Source organism: Panthera leo, chromosome C2 (assembly GCF_018350215.1).
Source record: "Panthera leo isolate Ple1 chromosome C2, P.leo_Ple1_pat1.1, whole genome shotgun sequence".
Taxonomy (NCBI): domain Eukaryota; kingdom Metazoa; phylum Chordata; class Mammalia; order Carnivora; family Felidae; genus Panthera; species Panthera leo.
The window spans coordinates 134238735-134260576 of record NC_056687.1 but is presented as its reverse complement, the minus strand read 5'-3'; the positions used below and the strand labels follow the sequence as shown (position 1 = coordinate 134260576).

Sequence of the window (21842 nt, the reverse complement as noted above, 5' to 3'; positions counted from 1 at the left end):
TAGTAAAATTCTCTGACCGTTGAGGTAGGGTTTGTGTAGCCTCTTTGTTGTCCCTGTGTATACCCATGTTACTATTTGTGTATTTATTCCATTTTGTTAATTGCATTCTTTCATCAACCGTTTCAAGGCCTTTATTTGTTTTATATAGTGTTCATGGAATTATTTTGGTTTTTTAGTATGCATTGGTGTCTTGAAAAATTCTTTCGTAGTAGCCATAGAACTTATGTTTTGTAAAGACATCAAGATATCATGTAAATGCTGTTTTTTATATCATATTCTGTTTTTTATAATTAATCCTTTCTTCTTTATCCATCTTTCATCTTATCAGTGCTTTAAACTTACCTGCTTGTAAAAATGAAATGTAAACAGTTTTGTTCTCATTTTGAGGGCCCATAATGTTCGGTGTTAGAAAACATACAGAAGTTACATATATGTACATAAGTGAAATCTTTTTTCGGTAAAGATGGAACCATTACAATTGAATGGAGAAGCAAAAATTCAGAGACTCTTAAGTCCTATCACTTTCCAGTTAGGCTCAAATTCATTATTTTACAGTAAGTTTTACTATTTTAAGTGGTTATCATTTTCTGCTATCAATTACAGAAAACCTGTATGTATTTATATGGCCTCAAGTTGGAAACTTGGAGTTTTCTTGTCTCTATTATTACTGATGATCTTCTATTATAAATTGAAACATTTTTACGTTCATACTGAAGTTTATGCTCAAATATATAGAAGCTCCTACTCCATGAGCAAATAAGCTAATCAATTTTGGAGTCACCAATCAGTTAAATTAGCAGTTTTTGTATGGAGAATAACATGTCTTCACATTATGCATTTTTTTTTTTTTAATTTTTTTTTTAACGTTTTTTTTTTACTTATTTTTGAGACAGAGAGAGACAGAGCATGAACAGGGGAGGGGCAGAGAGAGAGGGAGACACAGAATCGGAAGCAGGCTCCAGGCTCTGAGCCATCAGCCCAGAGCCCGACGCGGGGCTCGAACTCACAGACCGCGAGATCGTGACCTGAGCTGAAGTCGGCCGCTTAACCGACTGAGCCACCCAAGCGCCCCCACATTATGCATTTTTGAATAACTTTTTTAAAATTTAAGGTCACACTCAGAGCTTACCATACCTTAGATTCTTATGCAATATCATGCATATTTATTGACATTTTATTTATAATAAAGAATGAAAATATCATATATTTGAATTAAGACTGGTCTCAGCAAATTAACAAAGTTCAATTTTCTTTGTATTTTTTTTTCCTAAATACACCTATGTTCCTTAGGGGTAAAGATAATTTCACTATAAGAATAGTCATATACTCTGTCTCCATTCGGCAGGGTCCTCAGTGGCTCCTGGATTTTTGTTGGGTTGTTTCATTTTTCTGCATTTGGTAGCTGATGATTTCCATTAAGTAGTTGGTTTTTTCATTTGTTTATTATTATATTTCTTTGCAGTTACTTAGGGAACTTGAAAAACAAGTTTCTGTGGGGCCAGGTCGGTGCATTTGAGTAGTATATCTTGGTCTTTCCCATTAGTAATCAGATAGCAGCTCTGGAAAAACAACACTTTACTGCTTTTGGGTGAGTTTTTTGGGAATCTTACTCTCAGAGTTTTGATCTCATCTAATCCTGGGATTCCTATAATGAACATTGCACATATTTTCCAGTAGATGTTCATTTTCATTTATCTATTGATAGGATTGTTAGCTAAAGTACAGGATGCACAATTAAATTTAAATTTCAGACAAATTATGAATACTTTTTAGTATAAGTATTTCCAGATCTTTTGTTGTTTTTCTGAAATTGAAATTTAACTAGGCATCCATATTTTTATTTTATTTTATTTCAATTGATTAATAATTTCAATTACTTAATGCTAAATCTGGCAACTTATTTCCTGGGCTCTTCCCTCACTAAACTTTGAGCTCCTTGGGTGAAGGGGGTTGGGTGGAGGTACCCTTATTCATCTGGACCTAGTTTTCCAATCTCCATGGTAGTCTGGTGATTTTCACTGACTGAAAGAATGAAATCTGTAATCAACTAAAATATTTCTTTATATGAGTATTTATAAAGCAACTGTATTCTACTGGGTTTACCCTTTTATGTGAGTTAAATTCATTGAAAATAATGTTTCAATGAAGAGTTGCAGATCTCAATGGTAAAAAAAAAACTTCATCTCCCTTTCTCTTCGTCATCTCTTTTCCTCTTCTCTTTCCAGATCTTACTATAATTAGCTAGCATTAACAGCAAATGTTTACTTTAGTTAAATTATTCAGAACATTTATTTTACTTGTCAAAGGTTAGATCAGGTTGTTGTTTGAACTGGTAATTAAATGCAGCCTAATATGCTCTCATATTTATATGCAATATAAGCCTGGTTCCTCATCATTCTGTATAATTTTGATGTTCAAGGCTGACATTTCAAAAAGGTTTTCTCTATTCAAATATTGCTCATTCTTCTTGAACTCCTAATTGTTTGTTAGAGTTACCTTGATTTTATGAAAGCCTGAGTAAATAGTTTTTTAAAGGCTAGAGGTGTTCTTGATATAAAATGAGGACAGTAACAATTGGAAGTATTTTTGTATGGCTGTAAAATAACAAAAGGTTTGGTCACTAGGCTGATTTGCTTTCCCAGTCTTTGCATCTTGAACATCGTTCTGGAGAACTCTGAAACCAAATGAGGATATACCCTGAAGAGCTTTTTGTTAGGCCACTTTAACTTTTTATAATGCTAGGTTTTCTCTTGGTTTATATAGTCACAACTGCCACTTGCTATTGCTTTATAGCATTTGAATATTGAAAGGCCAAATATATATATTTTTAAAGTTTATTTACTTGGAGAGAGAGAGAGAGCGAGCACAGGTGAGGGGCAGAGAGAGAGAATCCCAAGCAGGTTCCACACTGCCAGTACAGAGCCTGATATAGGGCTCAGACTCACAAACTGTGAGTTCACGACCTGAGCCAAAATCTAGAGTTGGATGCTTAACTAACTAAGCCACCAGGGAACCCCAAAAGGCCAAATATATTCTTATTTTGTAATATCAATTATTTAAGCCCAGTTGCGAAGCTTTCATATATTGTACTTATTTCTGATTATACATATTATTTATAAATCTAGTATTTTTATAGTGGATTGTTTACTTTAAACATCTTGTTCTGGTAACCTGGAAAATGTAAGAATTAAGTCTTATAATTTTAATTTTCTTTTGATCATTGTTCCTAGTATGTAGACCCTTATTGTATTTCTCTGCCTATTTAATTGGCAACACTTGAATAGTTCAGATGTGTAGTTGCTAAAAGTGAGTTAGGTTTTCAGGATTTTACCAATGAGTGATATTTAATATTGAATGACATGTATTAAGACAAATGCTTTTATATATAATTTATTTGGCATTGTAAATGCATTTATCTTGTGAGAAACAGACCCCCTGTTGTCAGATGAAGTATTCTGGAAAGGTTTGGAGTAAATAAATAATAAAACTACTTTGATATACAATCTAACCAATATTAAATATTAAGACTTTTCAGATGATTGATTTTAATACTTAATTAACTTAAAGTCCAATGTAACCTTCTTGCATTAAAGATGGACAGAATTTTAAAATGGAACTTTATTCTTTCTCTTTCTTTTCCTTCTCTCTTCTCTTTTTCCTTCATTCTTTCTTCCTTACTCCTTTCCCACCTCCTTCTCTCCCTTATGATAAAGACTTTAGAACATCATTATTCCCAACCATCAAATTTACCTCTAGCTGCCTTGATTTTTAATCAGTTTACCTTGATTAAAAGGGTTTTTTTTTAATAGAAGATTCTATAGATAATGTTTAAATGCTCTCTCTCTTAATTATGAAAATATAGCTTCTATCAAAGTTTGTCGCTTTTATAGCCATGATGTCATGTTTTAGTTTATACACCCATCATGGTAAATGCATGCTATCTGTGACCGATACTTATTCATGCTATATCCTCTCCCTCTTTTATAATTGTGTTCTGGAAATAGTTCATTTAAGCTCTTTGATATGCTTTTGTTATAGGAGATATCTTTATGTAAAGTAATATTACTCTGTCATTTCAGTGTTTGACTTTAAGTTTACCATCAGTCAAGAATTTAAATGAATGAAGTATGCTTATATGAGCTTTTCTGAATATGGATGTCTTTAGAAGACACAATTCAGAATGCTAATTCTCTGCCTGTGTATTAGAAGCTTTGGAAGAATGAATATACACTGAAATGCATAGAACTTCAGACTCAGAGGGAATAAATTATTTTTCTAGAGGCTTTGTTCATGTAATACCATTTTAACGGAAAAAAATTTGTTCAACTAACCTTTTGTTTTGTCTGTACCATGCTAAGAGTTTGAAGTTTTCACCTGATGCTTGTATTGCTTCACTTACATGGAAAATAATCTTGTTTTGAAATTTTATTACTGTACTTTAAAACTGTCCTCTAAGCTTTAGTGCTGAATTCTTACCCTTTATTAAATATTAACTATTTTCACAAGACTTCCCTTCTTTCAGGCAGATCACTTTTATCCTAAGATTTAATACCGCAAGAACCAGATCATAAAGCCAATATAACTGTCTTTAAGATTAGTCTTGGAAGGGCACCTGGGTGGTTCAGTCGGTTAAGCATCCAACTCTTGGTTTTGGCTCAGGTCATGATGTCATGGTTTTGTGGGTTCGAGCCCCACATTGGACTCTGTGCTGACAGCAGTTTCCGCCTAATGTGTCAATTCCTGTGACCACAGGATGGCAATAAAACCAATTTTGAGTTTTGTGAATTTTAAGTTTATGTGAAGGAGAAAATTTAACTGTTATTTATAGTAATGTAGCAAAGAAGGGATATCTCCTTTCTCAAGTCTTGGAAGGTTATATTGCTGTGCTTTCTGAATTAAAAAAAATAAGATTGCCTTCATTTAAAAATTCTTAGGGTTTTTTTTTCCAGGAAAATTCTAGAGACAGATTGGCATTACTTAAGAAAACTGAAATCCATCAGTTATGGGTTTTAGTGGTCATTTACTAAGGTACATATTTGTGGTCATTATATACTTCCTCTCTGTCTACCTGTTATGTAGAGAAGATTAAGGCATATCAAGTATAGAAGTCTAAGTTTGTAACACAAATATAAGATGTAATGGTGAATTGTACATTTCAAAATGTTTATGCCAATTTGACTTTTAATAGTGATTATCTTAAAATTTTCAGATAAAAAAATTCCCTTAATTCTTTGAATTTTTATCAAATATTTTCCTATGGTCTGATATTTAGAAGTAAAAATACTATTCAATATAGTGATTAAAATAAATATAGACACATTTGCTTAAAAACCTTTGATACTCTCTTTTGTGGTAGTCAAATATTTTTGCAGTTGGTATAGTCACAAAACACAAATTGGAAAATTTTTGAGAAAATTACTTCACATTTAAAAGCAACACTACATTGTGATTTTATAACATTATCATAATAGCAGTAACCATTGCACTTAAGTATTGTTTATTCTAGAAAACTAAAATAGCCCCTGTATTTAAAACAGAACAATGAAAAACAAAGCAGCACCTGTTTAAGAAGTTAATTTTCAACCAGATTATTATTTAAATCCATAACTGAAAGAAAAGAACATCATGTAACTTTTTCTTCAACAGAATTTTTGTTTTTCTTTTAATGTTTACTTGTTTGAGAGAGGCAGACAGAGTGTGAGTTGGGAAGGAGCAGAGAGAGAGAGGGAGACACAGACTCCAAAGCAAGGTCCAGGCTCTGAGCTGTCAGCACAGAGTCCGACATGGGGCTCGAACTCACGAACTCATGACCTGAGCCGAAGTTGGATGCTCAACCGCCTGAGCCACCCAGGTGCCCCTCTTCAACAGAGTTCTTGAAAATAACTCATTACTTTTCGATCAGTTTGCTTTCTTTGAATAAAAAGAATTTCAGTGATTCAGTTTCAATCTTTACAGGCATAATAAATTAGAATATGGTGGATCCTTGATTATATAGACTAGTTGTAGACTGGTGTATTTGGTAAATTTTTTATTTTTGTTACAACCATATAACCATAACTTGGTTATAACCAAGTTGTCAATTTCTAAAGAATTATTAATAAAGGTAAAAATCAGTGGATGACTTCTTGAACCTCACTTTCTTTAAGGAGCCAAAAGACCTTAGGTATCTTCTAAAATCTTGAATGAATGTATGAATGTCATCATGTTGTATTTTTTTTTAAAAAAATTTTAGGTTTATTTATTTATTTTGAGAGAGAGAAAGTATGAACGAGAGAGGGGCAGAGAGAGAGGGGGAGAGAGAAAATCCCAAGCAGGCTCCACATTGTCAGCATGGAGCCCAGTGCAGGGCTTGAACTCATGAATGATGAGGTCATGACCTGAGCTGAAATTGGGAGTCAGACCCTTAACCAACTGAGCCATCCAGTTGCCCCTAGAGTATTTTTTCTTAAAGTTTATTATTTATTTTGATAGAGTGAGTGCATGTGTGTGGGTAGGGCTGAGGGGAGGGGAAGGTGAGAAAGAGAGAGAGAGAGAGAGAGAGCGTGCGCATGCTCCTTGCTGTCAGTGCAGAACCTGACCATGAGATTGTGACCTGAGCCGAAATCAAGAGTGGGACACTTAACTGACTGAGCCATCCAGGTGCCCCTAGAGTATTTCATTTTAGCTACAGAAAGGTGTTTTTTTTAATGTTCCTTTAAAAAATGTGCTTTGATATCAGTTTGCTAGTTGTTTATTTCTCATAGTTTGAAGTACATGAAATCCCCTTATTTGTATATTTTAAGTTTGTGAAGTCTTTAGTAGTGGAAATGTATTATAAAACTGAGAGATTAAGGTAATGATATGAAAACATGTCTAGGATATTAAAGAGATTTTATAGAAATCTGGCGGTTAACTTGGAATATACATTTTCAAACATTTTCCTTAATAATTTCAAAAGTAGAACAAAATGTATGGAACAAAATATGAATCTTAACATTAAAATAGTTATCCATGGGTCAAATATGCTTTTGAAATGTTTATTCTATACAGGTTTTTGTTTTGTTTTGTTTTTTGTTTTTTGTTTTTGTTTTGTTTTCTAGTTTGAATTACTTGCCAACAGTTTAAAGAGATTTCAAATAAAATTCTAGATTTCTAGCTTTCTTGAAAAAGTTGAAGCAGAGTAAAGGTGTTTCAGTTGTTCACAGATCCCATCCTCTTGTACAGTTTGTTTTGTATTTTGTCTATTTGTCTCATTGTCCAAGAGCCAAATATAGTGCAGGAGTAAAGAATGTGAGCTCTGGAGCTAGACAAGATAGGTTCAAATTCTGGCTTCAACACTTACTACTTGTGTAACTGCAGACCAATTAGTTAATCTCTCTGTACCTCTGTTTTCTCTTTGGTAAAATGGTGATGAATGTACGTCAGTAGGATAGTTGGAAAGATGAAATGATGAGTATACATGAAGCATTTAGAGTGGTCTGTGACTTAATAGTCATTGTCAATAGATGTTAACTTTGATTAATAATGTTTTTTGCCTGATGCCATCAGGCATTTGAGTTTGGTGGCTCTTCTCCATAGTAGAGGACTTTAATCTGATTATTCATTTGGTCAGCAAAATTCATCAGATTCTGTTTTATAGTATATGTAACTGATCATTTACTTTTTCCTGTCCTCTACTGCATTATATTCCTCAGAATTCCTTCTGTATTGTAAGTGCTAAATATATGTTGATTGGTTTGCATACATAAGCAGCAAATATTGACAGTTGTCTAGATTTATGGATTTAGGATTTGATTTTTGGCTTTAGAAATTCTTACTGTATGTTGACAACAAAAGTTTTCCGCCTTGTCTAGTGTTGGTTTTGCCTACCCCTTTGCTCTTGTTTTAGCCACAATCTAAGGCGGAGAGGATTTTTTACCATCTGATTATGAATGTGGGTGGGTGAGAGTTGGAGGGTTCTGGTAAAACTCAGAAAATGTACTAAGTATTTTACAGAGTGAGAGCTTTAGGGAGAAACTAAGCAGGATAGAGGAGCATTTTATGTTGGGAAGAAAAGGATTTGTATATTCATGGGCTTTTCTGGAAACTTTCCTCCATAATTGTCGCCCTATCCTGTAAAATTATGTACTCATTTTTGTTGGTCTTGCTTTTCCGTCAGTTTTCATTTAGTCTTCCTATCATGTCTCCCCTCTCTTGAAACTTAAAATTTCATGTGTTAACATTATTTTGGATGAAAATTAGAGCCCAGTTTATATTTTTGGAAGATTATGACTTGAGAAGGTAATCTGTAGCTCATAGACATAGAAAATTTACAAGTAGTGTAGCTTAAACATGTAAAAATAATTAAAAATATCTTTGTTTAAATTGGCATTGTCTATAGAAATCAGAATCAAGGAGGAAAACCTTCAAAACAATTTTTAAAATGTGGTTATTTATATAACTTTGCCTTTTTAAACATAGTAATACCAGGGGTAAAAGTCATAAAGTAGATATAGATATATTTGGGTGCATAGCAATGAAAAAGTTACTTATGTCACAGAAACACCATGTTATTTGAAGACAGACACACTCAGAAAAATATCTATATCACATGACGAAGGTTTAATATTCTTCATAGTTAAAGCATGCTTATAAATTATGAAGACAATGATAATAATAAACTCCATCCACAAAAGATAATAAGTAAATGTCAGAGAAAACATATGAATCTTCAGTAATCTCACTAGTTATCAAGCAAATGCAATATAAAAATTGACTATCACACTCCTCCGTAAAATGAATTACCCATTCCCTCTGTTAATGAGGGTCCAGGGGAATGAATTGTTCTGTATGCAAATCTTTCTGGAGCATAATTTGCTAAAATATATCATAGAATATTATTTTTTTATATACATGTGTTGGTCCAGCAAAGACACTTTTAAGAATTTATCTTAAGGCAATAATCATAGATGTGACACAGAGATATTACTAAAGATATTCATTGTGAAACTGTTTATAGTGTTGAACAACTGAAAGCATTCTGTTTACTAATAAGGAACTGGTTATATAAACTGTTATAGCTATTTAATGGAATACTAGGGATCCATTTGAAGTTATAATATGGTCTTTTTTTATGGGGTAGAAAATACCCACAATAATTTATATAATCAGTATATTTAACATGGTAGATCACATTAAAATAAATTTGCTTTAAATGCCCAGAACAAAGTCAGAAAGGATATGTGTAATAAACTGAAATGTTAACAGGGGTGTTTTTAGTTAATACAATTATGAATGATCTTATTTTGCTAAATTTTCCGTATTTTGAAAGTTTCTATTGTAAATGTGTATTATTTCGGCAGTGAAACAAAAGGATGTTATAAATGGTATGGTAATTTAACTTACAGTTTGACTTTTTGTGCAGAAGTTTATTGAAAATAAGTGTGATTGAACATTGAGGTAATGGTTACCAAGGAAGTTCAGATTTGGGGAGAAATTATTGAAATGGAAATTTTGTGCCAGTTTTCACTTCTTTGCCTATTTCTGCCAATGTGTTGTAACAGTCCCTGAAGCCTGTGGAAAACTTGTTAATGTCTGTAATGCTCATTTAATCATTTCAATGTTGTATTTATTCCCAGTCATAGCAAAAAGAAAAAGTATAATTTTCCTTTTTTTTTTTTTTTTAATCTCCCAGGTAGTCACTTTCAGTGACATTGTTCGGTTCTCACAATGTATCATTCCTTATCTGAAACTAGACATCCTCTGCAGCCAGAAGAACAGGAAGTGGGCTTTGACCCCTTGTCAAGTTACTCAAACAAGTCTGGAGGTGAGTTTTGTATGCAGATACATTCTATGGTTACTGGGAAATGTAGCAGAGAGCCTCCAGTTAGTTCTGCCTACCTTATGTGTGTAATTCTTTAGATGAAGCTGAGCAGGGCAACATGAAGCACACTTACCTGGATAGGTGGAGAGCACTCTGACAGTAATGAACACCACAAAACATCAACTTTCAATTATAGACAGAAGCATTAGCCAAATGTTTAATGCACCGTCATTCTTTAAAAAAAAAAAAAAAATCATTATCTTAAATAATTACTTCAGCATAAGGATGTTGAAATCAAAATTGCCTTTGTCGAACATCTTTTAAAGAAGTCTAGCTTTTGGTGTTGATTTTGCAGGGATTTTTTTTGTCTTTTAAAGCAAGTTGACCTTATTCCAGGATAAAGATTTGTCTGATTCTTTTTTTTCACCACTAATTAAAATTTGTGTCCTACTTTTAAAGATCTATGCATTGAAATTGTTAAAAAGAGACTGTTAAAAGTAAACTGTATTCAGGGTCTACCCTATAAAAATTTATCAAATATGTATGTTTCAGAATTCAGTGGTGTTTTCTCAATATTAGTAATAACATAGTATCTTAAAAGGAAGCCGTTTATGCAGATTCCTAAAGCCTTATCCTTGTTTTTGGTTGATTCATTGACTCAAGTAACTACTTAAAATTTTTCAGTCATGACGTACATACATCAGGATTATGAGATTGATTTTAAAAAATCATAACTGGTCAAAGTGATTCACATGTGTTTTGTATACTTCAGATACAATTTTTTTTTTTTCTGTATTGGCATAAAGGTCTGCTATTAACTTGTGTTTTGGGAATTTAAAACCAATGATTGATGTTTTAAAGTGGTTATTTCTTTAGTGATTAAGCCTTGACTTTATGGAGTGCATTTATGTTTTTTGTGCATTTTTACTGCCTTCTGTGTCATACAAATTCCATTGTTATTTTCGATGAAAATGATATAATTTGCCTTACAACTTATTTTTGTGATTTTACTTTTTATTTTCATATGTGCATTTATGAAAAGGTCACAAAAAGACTGTTGTTCAAGGTTTTGATCATATGAAAAAATTGTTATTGTCTCATTTTCATTTCAGCATCTTAAACATTTCAGTGGTAAGAATACTACATCTCCTAGTGATGTTTGTTTTTTAAACATAATACCTATAAGAAACACTAATAATTAAGTCAAATTATTTCACAACCACTTCAAATTATTTCACAAGTTAGTATTTTAAAAGAAAAAATATTTTTGTGATAAGTATATAAAATAATTTCACCAAAATTTTCTGATTTATGTGCTTATTTTAGAACAGCGTGTGTGTGTGTGTGTGTGTGTGTGTGTGTGTGTGTGTGTGTGCGCGCGCGCGCGCGCGCATATTTTTCCTGGCCTACTTCATTAAACACTGAGGTTCTATTTTTTTTTTAACTGGTTAAAAAACATTTTAAATTAATTTTATCCTTTATTGTTTGCAGGAATGAGTAGTTACCTTTACTGAAAAGGCTTTTCGTTTATATCCTAGCCTAACATTTCTATGACATACAAAGTTATTAGGACTGAATTGATGTTTAAAAGTGCCATTAATTCATTTACCCCAAATGTTCATTAACAATGTAAATGTATGCTGATGTTCTATGAGACAAGGAAGTGACTAATGACTCTTCCAACTAACAACACTTAAAATGAATAGAAACTTTAGATAGCTAATCTTGAAGTAATCAAGACCCTCATTCAGCTTGGCATCTCTGTATGCTCTAAAACAGCTGTCAACTGTTAAAAATATATACAAAACACACATACGCACACGCACATGCAGAAAGAATGATATGTAAATATCTAGTTCTTGAAAGCCATAAAGGTTACTAACCGTAGTGGGTTTTGTGCATTGTATATGTAAATATTTTATATGAAGCATCTATTTCATCTTCTCAGATTTCCTTTTAGCAGAAAAACATGTGTTGCATTTTAATAGGTTTGTCATATTTATTTGAAGAATCATCACCTTTCTAGTATGTTTGTTTATTTTAATATATGTATTTCATGGGGTTCTCCACGTATTTGAAGCCGGTTACACATTTTTCCCACCAGGGAATTTATGGCAAACGGAGGACTCATTTTGTAAGTAGTCAGGCACTGGACTTAATCAGTGATTTCCCTGTGTGCAAGGCATGGGTTTTTGGTCTTGTTTTTAATTCCTGTTACAGATTCCATAAGTAAACAAATGAGTCTTTAATTTCTCAAAACTGAAATTTTAACATTTATAAAGAAACAGTATATTATTGAGTTAAATGATCCTGAGTATTCTGGAAAGGATAAATAATAATAGCCACATAATTGGAATAATAAAGAGAAAACGGTTTCTCATTGGTTTATTTTCATGGATGGTGGAGGAAGGTGGGTGAGATCAGAAAAATGACCTGTTTGGATATATACATGCAGAATTTTCCATGGGAATCAAACTTTTAACTGCTTGAATTTCTTTTTCAAATAGAGAATAGCATAGAAATTATGACATTTTTCTCTGTGCCCTATTTGGTCATATACATAGTTTACTACTTTAAATTTCAAGATCTTTGATCAAAGGGCATTAATTAGTAATTGGCAAGCTACCTGTAATTCAGTTGAAACTATTACAAAAACCCAAAATGTTTGTTCAACTATTCATGATTATTCATTGTAGGAAAAGAACATTTTCCTCTATTAAGTCTCTTTTGAGAATAGCACTTTGTTACATATTGCCAGAGTTTTTAGCTTCAATTTTATATGCCTTCTTACTTACAGCTTTTATAGTATTCAGATAATTACTTAATGTAATGCTTTTTATATAATATCTGTTTCAAAGCTTTCTTTTTATTTTCACGGATAAAATATTTAGTAACCTAACTAAAAAAAAAAAAAATCCAAGACATTCAGAATATCCTGCCTACTCCATTTTTGACTCTTGTAATTTTGTTTTTGTCCTCAGTCTTCTTTTCTTTCTGTTATAATATCATAGAATTGTAGAACTACAAGGGAGTGCCTGGCTTTATTGCTAAATGAGTTGGTATTAATTAAAATAGTTCACTGAAATTGATACAATAAAACGATGCAGCCCTATTATGATCTTTAATATTGTTTTCCATATAGTAGAAGTGGATTTAGATTTGAGTAAAAGATGAATTTGTTTTGGGAAGATACCTGACAAAAGTATAGGATGCTGTCTAAGTTATCTTATTTTAAACCCTGCCTTTGCTCTAATTATAATTAGCGGGAGTCATTTTAGGGAGGGAAGACAATCTTCCTTCCCTGGCTTACAGCTTTTAAGTGGTTTTCCATTGCACTAAAAATAAAATCCAAACTCTTGACCATGATGTTCATGGCTGTCCTGCCTGTCTGAGCATGATCAGATGTGCTAAGCCAGTTCTAAACTCTGGGCCTTCCCACATGCCATTGTTCTCTGACATTATTCTTGAATCCTTCACAGCACTCATCCTTAAATGTAATCCTATATTTATTTGTTTCATTGTTTATTGTTTGTCTCCTTGTCTAAGTGTAAGCTGTATGAGGGCAGGAACTATTGTATACCTATTGGCCCGTGGACACTACTGAATTAACTAACAGATGAATGAATTGTGTTTTACCAGTCTAAATTCCTTCACTTACTTTGATTCCTTCAATAATTATTCCATGTATCTTTTTTTCCATCTACTTTTCTCCTTTGTGTCTTAAGTTGTAATGTATGAAGTCTGTTTTATTCCCTGATTATTTTAGTACTTTAATTTTGTTTCCTTTAGGGCTTCAAAAGTCAGTATAATCTCCTCTCTTCCTTTGGTCTCATTGACCTCTCCTTCTTTGAAATCCTTCTTAAAATTCACTTCTTCCATTTTTTGTTTCATTATGACCCAAATCAAAATTTCCATAAGGAACAAATGGAGAGAGCTTTCTGGCAAATAAAGGTCAACTGTGATATCCTTATGAACCCACAGGAAACATTATTTAGCAAGGGAAAACTAAGGAAATAAATGATTATTTGTTCAAGATATTTGTGGCCATAACATGCAGCATAGACTAAAGTATACTTACATTTAATATATATGCTTCATATATGTAGCTCCTAGTGAAAATTCTAGAAGATACTGTTCTTAATTTTTGGTTTATACAACTTACCAATACAAATATTGTTAACTTTGCATATGAAACATTGTGGAATCAACACCTATTGTGGTATAGGCTTTTCTTAAGTTTGCATCACTTCTAAAGTTTGTTGTCATTCAATAAATATTTATTGAATATGTTTCAGATGATGGAGATAAAACATTGGAAAAGATAAACATAACTCTGAGTGTTAGTTGTAATGGTTAATAGCCAGGGTTGGGGGACCAGGAAGAGAAAAGTAAGTGGCCAGTTAAAATGGAGAATGTAAGTACTTTCCAAAAGTAACTAATAGTATGCTCAGGTAACATAAATTTGTGGTAGTTGTGGGTCAAGGAAGGTGTGATATCTAAGACACAATCTGGGGCTGTTTGGGAGGCTCACTGGGTTAAACATCCCCCTTCTGCTCAGGTCATGATCTCATAGTTGGTTAGTTCAGGCCCCGCATCAGGTGAGCATGAGCCCCCCATCGGGTAAGCACTGGCCCAGCTTCTGGTGAGCTTGAGCCCTGCTTTGGGTGAGCCCTATTTCTCTCTCTCTCTCTCTCTCTCTCTCTCTCTCTCTCTCTCTCTGTTTGCCCCTTGCTCACTTGCATACTCTCTCTCAAAAAAAAAAAAAAAAAAAAAGAAATAAAAAAATAAAGACACAACCTGAAAGATGAGTAGCTGTTAGCCAGTGAGTAAAGAGTATGTGCTACGTGATTGCCTTTTCTACCTTTTTCAGTGTGGTTGGAGGCTAGCGTTCAAAGGAAGAATGGCCACAAATGAGACTGATGACCAGGGCCAGGAAGCCACTTGATCCTAAGAACAGTAAGCAGTCTAGTGAAGGAATCTTATTGGCAGAATTACATTTTAACAAGATTATTATGGCTACAGTGAAGAAGTCATTGCAGTGTTCTAAGTAAGAAATCATAGTGGCCTATATTGGGAGAGTATAGAACTGGAAATGGAGAGAAGTGGAAACGTTTGAGAGATATTTAGTAGGTAGAATTGACAGCACTTGATATTTGGATATAAGGAAGTGATAAGGGTGAGAAGCTTGAAGTGACATTCAGCTTTGTGAGTTGACCAGTTCTGTGATAAGGCCTGTATTGAGGTAAGGATCTCTACAAGGAGGAACTTTATGTGATGCAGGTAGAATGGGGGGTGGCAAAGAAGATTGTAAGTTTAGTTTCATGTGTGAGTTAGAAGCGCCTTATGACATTCAGATGAAGGCATCCTGAAGATTTTGATGTATGGGTCTAAAACTTAGTGTGTATAGGTTTGGGCTGGAGATAAAGATTTTCAGCTTAAGTGTGGTAGCAAAATACAGTATGAATGATTGTGATCACCCAATAACAGCACCTCGTGTGAGAAGAGGACCTGGAAGCAGTCTTAAGGAAAGCCAGTTTAAAGACCTTGTAGCAGAGGAGGGTATTGTAAAGGAGACTAAGAAAGAGTGGCTAGAGAAGTAGTAGGAAAACTAGGAGAGTGTGGAGTCAAAGAAGCCAAGAAGTTAAGCAGAAAATAAACAAAACCGCCCAAGGTTAGCTAAAGGTTTAAGCAAATAGAAGTATGCATAGGATAGAGTCATTGTAACAATGACAAGCAGAGTGCTCTGTAATCTCAAGAATCCACAGTCTTGAGTACTCTATATTCATAACTGTAATTTATATTACAAATAAACTAATCGTGCTCTGTACTAAACAGGTATGAGGAATAGAGGGAAAAGTAATGGTAGTACTTGAAAAATTTTAAATCAGTGGAAGAAATGTCTGAGGGTCTTGGAAATGTGCAGTCTAGAGCCAAGATGGAGGGATTTGTAGACAGAGAGGGGTCATTATATTCATCGTAATAATAGGAGGGAAGGGGAAAAGAAGATAAATTTAGATACAGTAGGTTCATTAGTTCAATAACAGAGTTCAGGGCAATATCAATGATGTTTTAATCTCTTTGATAAGTTACGGTGAAGTGATTTGCTGAAAGTGAGTGATAAGATGAAGTATTTGAAGATTTGTGGAGAGTGACAAAGGTTAGGATGATTTGATAAAGAATATATAACCTTGGGGACCAAGTTGAGATAAGACATCATAATTTATAGGCATACAAGCTTATAAATTTGCATGATTATGTCCAATATAACTCAGCACCTAGGATTTGGTTACAAAGAAGAACAGTCCTGGGACAAAAGGTATAGGAGGTACACACAAGCAAGGAAGTAGATGCTGGAAGAATTTATTGATGGTTTGAGAATATAAGAAAGTTTACTATCATGGAAGGAGATTCTAAGAGGGCAGAGTAGAAAGTTTTGGAAGCGATGGAGGAGTCCAGGGAGATGAAGTATAGAGTAGTGTGGTGATGGGAGTTATGAAGGGGATATGGGAATAGTACATGAGTATTTGTTAATTTGATGGAACATTGTTAAGTGGTAACCAGCAAACTAGCTCCATACCTTCACTAATTCTCTGTAACAATCTGGATCTGCACTAATTTAGATAGGTTTTGGTTTGAAGTCTTTTTAAATTTAATCTTAAAGGCTTAATTTTTTTAAGAGCAGTTATAGATGCACAGCAAAATTAAGAGGAAGAAGATATTTCCCATCCACCCCCCCCAACAGAGTGGTACATTTATTACAACTGGTAACCTACATGGCACATCATAGTTACCCAAAGTCCATAGTGTACATTAAGATTGACTCTTGGTAGTGTATATTCTATGAGTTTAGACAAATGTATAAAGCATGCATCCATTGTTACAGTATCATACAGAGTATTTCAAAAAATCCTCTGTGCTCAGTCTATTCATTCTTCCCCCAACCCCTAGCAAACACTCATTTTTTTTTAAATTTTTATTTATTTGAGAGAGAGTGAGTGTGAGTGGGGGAGGGGCAGAGAGAGAGGGAGACACAGAATCCAAAGTGGGCTCCAGGCTCTGAACTGTCAGCACAGAAGTCACGAACTGTGAGATCATGACCTGAGCTGAAGTCGGATGTTTAACCAACTGAGCCACCCAGGTGCCCCACTGATCTTTTTACTTTTACAAAGTTTTGCAAGAAGTATCTTTTTAATAAAAATTTCTTCATGGAGCCCAAGTGTCCATCGATAGATAAATGGATAAAGAAAACACAAATACACACAAACACATAAACTGAATATTATTCAGCCATAAAAAAGAATGGAATCTTGCCATTTGCAACAACTTGGATAGAGAGTATAATGCTAAGCAAAATAAGAGAAATACAGATAGCATATGATCTCACCCATATGTGGAATTTAAGACATAAATCAAGTAGGCAAAAGAAAAAAAAAAAAGACAAACCAAGAAATAGACTCTTAACTATGGAGAAGAAACTGATGGTTACTACAGGGGAGGTCGGTGGGGAGATGGTGACATAGGTGATAGGAATTAAAGAGTACACTTATAATGATGAAAAATAATAAAATACAAAAAATAAAGCAATGTCTTTTAAAAAAATTCTTTGTAGTTATCAAGGTAAAAGGCAGGTTAGTGAGATGAAAACTATAAGACTATAAAGCTATCAAGAAAAATGGGAGCTTTGTTGAAGGTAAGATTGTTAAATAGGGTGACTTGGAAGTTCTTCAGTAACAACAACAAAGATAAATAAAATGATGGTTTAAAACCTGTCTTCTTGAGGCGCCTGGGTGGCTCAGTCGGTTAAGCGTCTGACTTCGGCTCAGGTCATGATCTCACAGTTCAGGGGTTTGAGCCCCATGTCCAGGCTCTGCCTGACAGCACGGAGCCTGCCTGTGATTCTCTGTCTTCACTCCTCCTCAGCTCATGCGCATGCACGTGCTCTCTCTGTCAAAAATAAACATTTAAAAAAATATTTTAAAAATGTCTCCTTAAGAACAGATTTTGTTAAATGCTCTGACAATAGGTAGAAATGAAATTAGAGAGTGATGAATATGCCATCCATGCCCAGTTTCTCTACATCAGGCTGTCCAAAGGGAAGTTGAAAGTGCAACATTTCAGCTTGAAAGGATGTGAGTTAGAGATCTGAGATCTCTAACTCACTCCTTCAGAGATAATCAGCTCAAAGTATGTGAGACAGATATTAATCCAAAGACAGGAAAAGAGCTGAAGATTGCTATATAGAAATTCTTCATGATTAGAAATTGGATAAATAGAATAGTATTAAAAAATATTGGAGGAATAGTTAAAGTAGGGGAAAGTTAGAGGAGTGCCAAAATTATAGAAACTACAGATATATGAGAGCTTCCAGAAGGTCCAAAGAGGTCAATGCTTCAAGGATTGCATAGGTAAAAGAGTACAAAAAGAGAAAATAAAGGATTTGGTGATTGGAAGAGTACTGATGATCTGTAATTAGTGGGTAAGCCATTTTCAAGATACCATTAACTCATCTGAGTGGATGGAAGTGAACTAAAAATCTGATTCAGAATTAACATAAAAAGATAGCAGTTAAATGTCAATGGCAAAATAGTTGAATAGTGAGGAAGGGCCGATTTACTTTTTAATATGAGATTTGGGTGGTTATACGTGAATATTATGTATTCATGCTCTCATGGTGAATTGAGATTTAGCAAGTTAGACATTTTAACGTTAACAGTGGCACTCACTTCTTGTAAAATGTAGATCCTTGAAATAAAAGACTTGTCTTCAGAACTTAATTCTGATCCTTTTTTTTCCCCATTGAGTTGTCCATTCCTTATTAATTGCATCTGGTTTTTAGTTTTATTTCAAATTTTCTTTTGGCATGGCAGTTCCCTTTATTTACCTGAAGAGAGAGGCTCTTTTAGAGTTGGGGTTGTGTGAAGAGTCATTGAGTCACCTTGTGGCTATACCTAACTGTTACTCATTTCCCAGGGTCTTAGGATCAAAGGAGACCTCACTCTTGTCCCTGGGGGAGACACAAACTATAGCCCTGCAAGAGCTCTTGGCACTACCCCCTTGGGCACAAGTTGGTCTGCAAAGGAATGTTTCTTCTACCATGCTTAGTCAGCCTTTACCCCATTGGATCTCCACAAATGGGAGGTCGTGTGCTGGTGGCTTTGGTTGCCTGGGTCTAGGAATAACTAGAGCAGGTATAGGTGATTCAGAGCGGCAGTACTATCTTAAAACCTTAAAAAAAGATAGTCAAAAAACCCCACTTAGGTGAAATGATAGTGGATTTCTTATCAAAGAATTGTATTACTTGCTTTTACTAATTAGTGGGGCCAGAAAAGAGCCAGAGGAGAGCCAGAGTTTTGGCTGTTTAAATAATGACAAATCCAGCTCTAAGCTCACAGGACTTAGAAAAGTATTTCGGACTTATCACCTGGCATCTCCTACAACAGCTCCTTCTTATTCATTTACATATTAAAACAGATCCCCCTCCCCCATGGCGTAGTAGTGAAATGAATAATTAGTCCCTTACAAGTACAATTCTCCAGGTCCCTCATGCTGCGTCTAACTCCTTTCGTAGCATTAACCAATTTTAAAAACTGTATCTATCTAAACTACTGTTTTTAAAGATCACAGGCTTTCTTACTTTGATTTTACTCAATTAGAGGTAAGAGTGGAATATCCAGGGAAGTTGAAATTGCAAGAAAAAATTTAAATCTTACTCTGGGAGAATAATCCAGGACCTCTTCAATCCCTCTTCTGTATTTCTCCTGCTCTTCCTCTAGCGGAAATACCCCAAGACCTATTATTCCCAAGTTCAAATCCTCGCCTTTGCTGTGCTATGTAATACAACAGCCAAGTGTATTTTTCAAAAGAGCTTTTATATTTTGGTAAAATTCTCTTTTCACCTAAGAGTAGTTAAAGAAAAAACATTTAAATACCATTATACTTGGATATTCGTAAGTTTTTTTTGTAGACTTAAGCACGTTGTGTGTTTCACTTAAAACACTCAATTTTTACAATTGTTAAAGATCCAGTGATCTTGTTAAATAGTGAGGATGGAGAATAGTCAGTTTACTGCACAGAGTTTTAATCTGTATTGCACTGGTAGGTGTTGATACCTACTTCATATTTTAACAGTTTAGAAATTATGTAATTTGTAATAAAAAGAGGTAGCTACTTGGTTATTACTGTGATTTTCCTTCATATTTGTAAATGTAGATTTTTCTGTGGTTGTTCTCTAACATTATCCTTAAAAGATCTCTTTACAAAAGCTTTGAAAACATACTTTACCCTATTTATATATTGTTAATTTGATCTGAAGCATTTTTTTAATGTGTCTTTCTTTTTAATTTTTTAAATGTTTATTTTTGAGAGAGAGAGAGAGAGTGAGTGAGTGAGAGTGTGTGTGGCAGAGGGGGAGGGCAGAGAGAGAGAGACAGGGAGACACAGAATCTGAAGCAGGCTCCAGGCTCTGAGCTGCCAGCACAGAGCCCGATGCTGGGTTCAAACTCACGAACTGTGAGATCATGACCTGAGCTGAAGTCAGAAGCCTAACCTACTGGGCCACCCAGGTGCCCTTGATCTCAAGTATTTTTTATTCTTAACTTGTATTTTGCAAGTATTAAAAATAAGTTAGTTTGCTGTCACTATACTTTTGCTGTAAGGAGGCCTTGCTTATTAATTTAATAGGTGTTCTGAAATATGAAATCATTTGCATGTAATACTTGTAATTTACTCTGGAGTTTGACCATTTACTGCTCCTTGAATTTCCTGAGAAGGAATCCCATGTGTGGAATATAGGAAAGCACACGATCAGAAATATTATGTTAGCTTCAAACTCTTTTGTTTTCACATTTTAGGAAAATCTGAGTGTTTCAAATATAAGAAATTAAGAAGCTAGTAAGTCATAAAAATTGTAATATCTCAAGTTATTTATTTTTTATTAATATTTATTGTCACGTTAGCTAATATACAGTGTATACAGTGTGCTCTTGGCTTCAGGAAAAGATTTCCATGATTCATCACTTACATACAACACCCAGTGCTCATTCCAACAAGTGGCCTCCTCAATGCCCATCACCCATTTTCCCTGCCCCCACCCCCCCCATCAACCCTCAGTCTGTTCTCTGTATTTAAGCATCTCTTAAGGTTTGCCTCCCTCTCTGTAACTATTTTTTTTTCCTTCCCTTCCCCCATGGTCTTCTGTTAAGTTTCTATAGTTCCGCATATGAGTGAAAACATGATATTTGGCTTTCTCTGACTGATTTATTTCACTTAGCATAATACTCTCCAGTTCCATCCATGTTGTTGCAAATGGGAAGATTTCATTCTTTTTCATTGCCAGGTAGTATTTCATTGTGTGTGTGTGTGTGTGTGTGTGTGTGTGTGTATACATACATACATACATACATACATACACATACAGCACATCTTTATCCATTTATCAGTCAATGGACATTTGGGCTCTTCCCATAATTTGGCTATTGTTGATAGTGCTGCTATAAACATTGGGGTACATGTGACCCTAGGAATTAGCACTCCTGTATGGTTCAAGTTATTTACTTTTATTATGTCTCCAGTATTAAACATATAATTTATTTGAGTCTTTGGAAATGATTTTCTACCATTTCGTAATTATTGTATTCCTATACATTATAGTGATTGTTTTATCTTTTCAGAATGTACAAATACGTTGTTTTAGTCAGAAAAACCACCCTCTAGCCTTAATTTATCAACAGTGAGAATGAACTTTTACTTAATCAGGTCACATACATGGCAATGTGTGAGCCAAATACATTTATGTTATGGGAATATGTGTGCTTCAATACTAATAATTCTCCTGCTTTCCCTTTTCTCCTCCTTTCATGTTCCAAATGTGGAGAGACTTAAATACAATTGACTTCCTAGCATTTTCATTGAGTGACAATTTTAATAGAATATGACTGATTTTGACCAAGCTTAGAACAGTGCTATCAGTTTGAATCTTTAATTAGTCTTGTGAATAGATCTGTTATGAAACTTAAGGTTTTTTCTTTCTTTCTTTCTTTCTTTCTTTCTTTCTTTCTTTCTT

The 21842-nt window shown here is 34.1% G+C and overlaps 1 protein-coding gene across 13 annotated transcripts in view; it reads left to right on the top strand.

The window, feature by feature from the left end:
• Nucleotides 1–21842, top strand: part of TBC1D5 (TBC1 domain family member 5) — a 537979-nt gene that overhangs the window by 181872 nt on the left and 334265 nt on the right. For 12 of the 13 annotated variants that reach the window (XM_042955445.1, XM_042955444.1, XM_042955443.1 and 9 more), the window contains one exon: nt 9653–9784. In XM_042955445.1, the coding sequence (XP_042811379.1) occupies nt 9688–9784 (97 nt within the window). In that variant the 5' untranslated portion in view covers nt 9653–9687. Of the gene's footprint in view, nt 1–9652; nt 9785–21842 lie in introns of those variants that run through there. The other variant, XM_042955455.1, reaches the window with a different exon arrangement.